This window comes from Medicago truncatula, chromosome 2 (assembly GCF_003473485.1).
Source record: "Medicago truncatula cultivar Jemalong A17 chromosome 2, MtrunA17r5.0-ANR, whole genome shotgun sequence".
NCBI lineage: Eukaryota > Viridiplantae > Streptophyta > Magnoliopsida > Fabales > Fabaceae > Medicago > Medicago truncatula.
The window spans coordinates 3731230-3738908 of NC_053043.1; the positions used below are offsets into that span (position 1 = coordinate 3731230).

The 7679-nt window shown below is 35.0% G+C and overlaps 1 protein-coding gene across 1 annotated transcript; it reads right to left on the reverse strand.

The window, feature by feature from the left end:
* Positions 1–815: 815 nt before the first annotated feature.
* On the reverse strand, positions 816–7468 carry LOC11441256 (probable hexosyltransferase MUCI70). The gene is made up of 9 exons (XM_003593529.4): positions 6644–7468; positions 5946–6182; positions 5511–5730; positions 5229–5338; positions 4950–5149; positions 4078–4181; positions 1888–2075; positions 1599–1798; positions 816–1381 (listed from the first exon to the last, which is right to left on the reverse strand). The coding sequence occupies exons 1-9, from the start codon at positions 6873–6875 to the stop codon at positions 1160–1162; spliced, it is 1713 nt and encodes a 570-aa protein (XP_003593577.1). The 5' UTR covers positions 6876–7468; the 3' UTR covers positions 816–1159.
* Positions 7469–7679: the final 211 nt, after the last annotated feature.

The following is a 7679-nucleotide window of genomic DNA, read 5'->3' on the forward strand; positions in this document are numbered from 1 at the left end:
TTTTGACCTAAAATCATTCCTCTTCATCTTTTTCTCTCTATTTCAATATAAATAAGTGATTTTCACATAGATCTTGATTTTTTCTTTGTGATTTCATCGTCTAAGTGTGGTGGTTTGTTGTTCGTTGTCTTGTACGGCGTTGTTTGATTTCTCGTCTTTGTGTGGTGTTCGTTTGATTCATATTGAAAGATCGATTATTCAATCAAAGATTTGAGCGTCAACGTTGTAGATCCAGAGGCCATAGATATTCCGATCACTTTAATTTTTTCATATATTTTTGTAGGCATTACGCCGTTATATGCTATTAGTTTGGATGATGTAAGTTTGTTTACAGATTCATCCTTTACGTTTTTAGTGGTGTTAAATGATGTAATCTCTCGATTTGAATAAATGAATATCATTTTGTTTTTGTCAAAAAAAAAAAAAATGTATTTGAAAGATTATTTATTTGAGGGTACATTTTTAAAGTCTTCTTCTTAACATCAAATTGATTAAAGTCGAGTTTTTCAACATAAAATCTTCCAAAACCAAATTTTTTCAAAACTAAATCTTATATATATTGTATTGAAAATTATGTTGTCAATCCCTTAAAAGTCAATGAAGTATCTTTTTTAATTTAAAATTTTCTCTTTATGATTTTCTTAACTAGTGCCCCGAAGACACCGATTAACATAACTAATATCATAAATTATGGATCACAAATTGATATAACCAATACAAAAATTGACTTTAATGCCAGCCTGGCTCATTTAGATACGGAACTTGGAAACAAAAACCAAACGGGAAACAATTTTTAACGTGAATAACACGTTTCCTTATAATAATGCAGTGAAATTGCAAGCATCTATATTTTTCCTTGTAATAATGGAACACCAAAATGAGTTACCGTATGCTTAGAATTTTTGGCCACAGGTAGCAACCATTACCATAATTATTGAAAATTTTACTTTATATATATATACAACAAAAAAATCAACAAAGATGGACAATTGCACAAAGTAAAAAGAATGAGAGTGTCCTTGTGGAAAGTGGAAACCGTACAACATTCATCTTCTAGTTCCACATTTACCCTCAGCTCTGCAATGAATCATTTTCGTAGGTAGAATGCCGAAAGAAAAACAACAAAAAAATTATGATATAATCACCCAAACCAAAACTTTTAATTTGCTTCAACGTCTCTATTTCCAGCCACAACTTTGCGGTGCCGCCTAGAACCCGGTCTTCTATCTCTTCCACGTCTTCCTGAGCCTCTCTTAGCTGTTGGAATAACAACTTTGTCTGGTGTAGTTTCAAGCATAGGCAATGGAGGAGGGGGAGGTGGTGGCGGATCGAGAGCAACCACTGGTGCAGCTAGGTGCTCCAATACACCCCTATGGTATTTCTGTACGCACAAAAAAATTGATATTGATTATTTGAATATAGTTAAGTATGTAAGTGAGTTTTACATTAGGGAATAGTGCAAAAATTGGATTTTAAAGATCAATCATATGGATTATGGTATTATCACTTCTCAGAAGCCAAAAAGCTACAGAAGTCTACTTGCAAAGCCAGAACTGTTCCTTCCAACATATTTTATACAGATATAATATAAGAATTACCTGAACTACAAAGTTGCGCCTTTCACAATCCAAGAACATGTTAAAATGAAAATCCACCTTCGACAAAAATTTGTCCCGGACAGTTGAAAAACTAATCTGGTCCCTAGAAGTAAATCGGTCAACTTCATTGAACCAAAGACAGGTGAAGAGGTTGCTAATAGGAACATGCTCGCGTATTATTACACATCCTTCAGGAACGTCTGCAATTGAGCACAATCAAGGATGAGAAAAATAGTTGAAGTTGAAACATGCGAATCTCGTCTGAGAATTAAACAAAAGTTCGGCGTACCACTTATAAGAGGAAATTTGGCCTCCGTGTACGGAGTCAGTCCCTCCTTCTTATAAAACTCAATCTGAAAGTCAATAGAGGCATTATCATACTTTGCTGCAGCTTTATTTGCCTCGGCCTCAACAAATACATCAAAGCGTCTATAATGTTTGGATATTGCAAAAGTTGCATTGTTCCTCCACAGAAACCTAATAGAAAATGAGAGCAAGTTAGGTGCCAAAATATGCATTTCTATCAAGACATAGCAAAATAAAGCTAATACAGAGTAAGCATATATTGGTATGAAAAGTTCCCCTAAAATTACATTCAGGGACATATCCCAAACCAGTTTACACAGGAAAATTCAATAATAACTCAACTTTGATTTTTATGTAACATACAGTATATAATAAGGTCTTCATAGTGCAGGACTTGAATGGCCACTCAATATGGAAAAAGACTTGGCATAAATCAGGCGAAAGAGAAGGATCGAAAGAGTCAATAACAACGCCTATTGTTCAAGGAAATGATCATGTAACGGAAAGTAAAAAAGATGAAGCAACAAAAGAAGCTGCTTGCAATTAAACTTTACAGTCTCAAACTAATAGTTCTATATGCTGAAGTAGACATTTGGCAAGAAAACAAATCAGAAACATCAGATCCATCATCCTATAAAATATGAATTTATGAAAGTTCCTAAAAGGTGATGAGTGCTAACTTAATTTATGCTAGCTCCTGATGTGTACCAATGTTAGTGAAGGCCTGCATCACAATTCAAATGGAGATACTTAATTATACAAATTTACACAGAGCAAGCTGAGACCAAAACTTCTGATTAATTCTTATTTGCACACTGCAGCATGTATCGATGACCAAGTCAGTCCTCTTGGACTTGGGCTTTGACCAATTACGAAGTCATAGCTATGTCAGCCCGGAAGAGAATTTCTACATTGGGGTCAAAATGGATATTTTAGTACCTGGAAGATTAGGAAGACGGTAAATGACTTGCATGGTTTATTGCGAGCTCAACTGAGCAACTGTTCATTGTTATTCGTTGGGGGTAAAATGAAACCCAGACAAGAATAAGATGAACTAAGTTTCTGATTAAAGCTATCCTCACAATCACTATGTTTATGTATTGGTATGCAGCCTACTGAAACGTGGAGTATGGGCATAGATTTATTTCATTAAACTCAAACTTACAGCCACCACACTATAGACAAAACTAGAAGCATAGCGTGGTAAAAAAGTATTTGGAGGCCACCATGTGTGGGAAAGAAATCACTAAGCTGAACTTTTCAGAATTTTCAATATTGTGTAATGACAAAAAGAATTGGTAGATATCTAACAGAGTGATACGCCCCAAGTTGTGTCAACAGGCTCAACAAGCCTAATTATACTGGGCCAACAAGAGTTGAGACACCTCAGTAATTGAAGGATTATGTTTGACTTGAGCAAAAGGGACACATTGCTTACTGCCATAGGATTCCAATATGTCATTTTAATTCCGTTCAGATTTGCTTCTAGATTTTAATTCCAAGAGTGACTTGGATATTGATCTGCAACGGTAGGGAGGGGAAATTTCCTATAAATGCAGTCGAAGGCAGAAAAATTAAATCCAATTCCCTGGACCTGGAGTCTGCCAACACTTGAAGCTTAGCTCTTTATTTAATTCTAGCACTATTACAAAGGTTAGACAAAACAATACAAATAGAACAATTGTGAAACTTGATGAAGAATATACAAATAACCATAATCGGTAAAACCAAGAGATATACATTACAAGCATATAACAAGCTTGACAACTCCTAATGCATATGTGGTAGTAAATACATAGTATCATTTGGCTTAGAATTTCTTGAGGGTAGTGGCCAAGAGGGTACATTCAATTTTCTCAGCAATTAAAATTAGTTATTCTCAATTGAAAAAAAAAATGGAATAAAACAAACATTATAGGGAGAGGTCAAACTTCTATTGGAGAAATTCTTTTTTTTTGTTTTTTGGAGAGTTCTTGTAAATTATACTCTTATGATGGTATAAATAGAATATAACGTGGAATTTAAAACATTTGAGTTTATTCTGCATTGAGTGGATGCTATCAATCTCCAGCAGAATTAAACATAAAGGTGAACCTCATATCAGATGATGTACAAATGTATGAGTGAAATGGGATGTACTCATAATTTTCACATGAGCAATACCGAAATATACCTTTCAAGGATCTGATATGGATCAACAACAAGCTCAAGCTTTCCATCAAGCCATATAGAGTAGCGGGCATTTGGAGCCATTCTGTGCAATAGAAGCTTTGGAATCTGTGAAAAAATTATTAAGTTACATGTACATAAAAGTAGTAACTAATACATTGGCAAACAGTTAAAAGAAAGTGGGTAACATATTTTGTTATTTCAATTTACACCAAAAAGCTAAAATTATATTTCGAATTAAAAAAATCATGCTCAGACAAGAGAGTCTAGCCAATATTACATCTACCGATCTAAGCCTTCCACCCCCCCTCTTCTTTGTTTGTTCCTTTCTGTGTATACGGATTTGTTTGGTACAAAAAATAGGAGGCAAGGAGAGGGATTTTAATGGAGGGGATTTTAAAATCTTGTGTTTGGTTGGACGATGGGAGGGGAGGAATTTTAAGAGGGAAAGTGTGAAATTACATTTTTCACCCTAGTAATATTTAAGCTCACATTAAATAAAGGGTCATGCTAGGGGCACCGGTTAGCATTTCCCTTAAATAAAAGGATATTTAAGCACTACAAATTTTGTACAAATACTTTCTCCCTCCTTGAAACACCCCCAACTTATGGAGGGGAGCTAAACTTGGATCAGGAGGGATTTTGCTCCCGTGCCCTCCAAAATATTGAATCAGAGGATTATCCCTCCTTCCCCTCCAACCAAATAGACACTAAGGGTCAGACAGAATGACATAATGAAAACTCCAATGTAGATTACAGAAGACAACAATGATCAGATCATATCATTAAAAAATTCAGCAACATATATTACTAACAGCTAATAATATCCAGTTCACAGTCATATCATAACAGTGCTTGCTGACATATAATACTGACCTTCCCTGTACGTCTTGCATCAGTATAAGGAAGATTATGAGCGACAATAATTCTCCATAAACCAATCTTCTTGCTGGTTCCCAGCCTGCCAGAACTCCTCAGATATTTTTCTGTTTCTTCGTCTACAAACATAAGGAAGCACACAGTCTGCTTTGAATGCTCGCTTATGTTTTTTGGCTCATTTACCTCATCAAAATTTCCTGAACAAGAGATTTAATTCATCATGAAAGTACAAGATTAAGCAAAATTAAATAAAAGCAGAAACCATATAATACAGACCAAATACAGCTGATGCAACAACTATGCCCTGGCATTGCTCCATATCAAGGAGGTCGTCTTCATCTATGTCAAATCCTGTGTTGCGGCCAGGTTTAATTCCTCTAACAAATCTGAATGATGTATTTATGCATCATTGAAGATGCAGAACGGACAGATGTGAGTAAAAGGGGAGGAGAAACATCCTACACTACTGGGAAGACAAATTATAGCCGCAAAGAATATTATACAATGCATAAAGATATGGAAAGAGAAGTGGTTAATCCAACAATAACTAACACATACCCACAATGCACACACATTGACTCCCGTATATCAAAAGAATCGTTTCTTTGCCTCAGAGTGGGATATCCACCAAAGTCCGAACCACCAAATTCTCCATCTCTGCTTAGTTTTTCCTTTTCCTCGTAAGTAAATGTTAAATTCTTAAGCACCGGAGATGGAGAGGGAAACTTTGGCATGAGCCCAATGGCTTCATCCACAGGAAGGTAACATACGGGACATGCTGAAAAGAAAACAAGCCAATATATTCAGGAACAATACCATTAACATTTGGTAATTTAAAACATGTCCTAAGCTTTCCATGCCATCAACTATCCAAATTTGAGGAACCAATTGATATTCACAAGGATGAAGGAAACTATTGTGAATTACTAGGCATAAAATAACCTAATATAGTAAATCTGAGGCATCAATTAGTAAAACAAAACTAGAACTTACGTCGTGGCCCAGTACGCTTTTTATCTGCTGGTGGTGGAGGGAGTGTAAAACTATTACACGGATGCCCCGGAGGAAGATTATAACCCAGAAAATAACTTGGGGGAGAAGGGGGTAGAACCAAGTTTGTAGCCAAATCAACAATCGTTGCCGTGGAGATCATAGCTGGAGAATTGTTTATAGACATACTATCATTCACACTAATGTTTTGCACACCGTTCCCCTCCTGTGAATCTTCACCTGAAAGCAAGTCATGTCACATAAATCAAAAGTTGAAACCACATGAATCCAACTTTGTTAAATTGAGGCTATAGCATAACAGAATTCAAACAAATTGCTCTTGTTCCACAATACACTATTAAAAACAAAATATTGTCAAAGCACAGCTATAGCACTATAACATTGGTGCGAGCGGAATTTAAACAAACATCTATTTTCCGCAATCTACAATTGGCAACCATGCATGAATCACAAAAAACAAGTTATCTCCCCCGTCAACAAAGCATTCCTAGATCGATGGTTAAAGGATAAATCCAATAACGAACCACATTAATCAAAATGAAATTTAAAAACTGCTTAACCATACACAAATTGATAAAGTTACAAAAGCACGTAAAGGGTGAAGCCACCAAAGTACAAACTAGAAAACAATCAAAGTTATATAAAACCGAAACAGGAGAAAGTAAGAGAAATTACGAAACCTTTTCCAACGTACAAAACCCAGATGAAAACAGCAGCAGAGATAACACAAAGAAACAGCATTCCAACCTTCTTACGACCAGCAAATTTACAGATCCAATGAAACAACTTCTCTTTCTCTTTAAGCATCTTAGAAGGCTTCCTTGCAGATTGAATAGGTGACAAACCATTCTGTAATTGTTTCTCTAAAGATCCATAACTACCAGAACGAATACCCAATGACCCACCACTCATCTTCTCTCTAAAACCTCACGATCATACCTTCCTCTCATTGCCCTTTACACCCTCTCATCAAAAACTTCATCTTTTCAAATTCTCACAAAACATAAAACCCACTTCACCAATTTCCCCTAAACTTAAAGAATACCCTAACAATTACAATATCATGAAATCAAATCAAATTCACCTACTATTGATGAAATTGCACTATAGCAATGCCACACTAAGTTTCAACTCAACAAGAAAAATTGAAAATTCTATGCAAAATTATGTATAATATCACAGTGGAAGAAGAAGATCAAAATCGAATCAAAAAGTGTGAATTTTAGAAAATTGAAGTGAAATTGGATTATACGACAGTGAATCAAAAAAAATGGGTCCCGAGAAAAATTGCAACTTTGTAAGAAACAAACAAGGGGATGAATGAATCTAGGGTTCTATAATTGACCCTATAGGGTTTTTAGTTTTTAGCAGAGAAGAAGAAATTAGGGATCAGAAAATTATTTTTTTAATTTTGGTGCTGAATTTGAAAACTGAGCAGAGCAGTGTTGATCTCGAAGGAGAAAAATACTAAATATTCATGGAATATATTTATTTATATACAAGATTATGTGAAAAAATAAATCTTTATTATTTTGGACAGTATTAATTAACACAGCGTGACATGACAGAGAAATACATGGTGCTACATTGCGTCAGTTGTTCACATTTGGCATCTTAATGAAGTTAGACATAAGGTCAATTATTATTAACTCAATTTCATTATTTTTACAATATAATCTTTTGATTCATTGGACAGCATGTCCTAATAACAGTTAA

Excerpts from the sequence above, each read along its gene's own strand:
- LOC11441256 (XM_003593529.4), bottom strand. The coding sequence starts at position 6,875 with ATGAGTGGTGGGTCATTGGGTATTCGTTCTGGTAGTTATGGATCTTTA. Across the intron at positions 5,150-5,228 it reads TGTTGCATCAGCTGTATTTG|GAAATTTTGATGAGGTAAAT; the intron begins GTCTGTATTATA and ends TCTCTTGTTCAG. Across the intron at positions 1,799-1,887 it reads CAAATTTCCTCTTATAAGTG|ACGTTCCTGAAGGATGTGTA; the intron begins GTACGCCGAACT and ends GCTCAATTGCAG.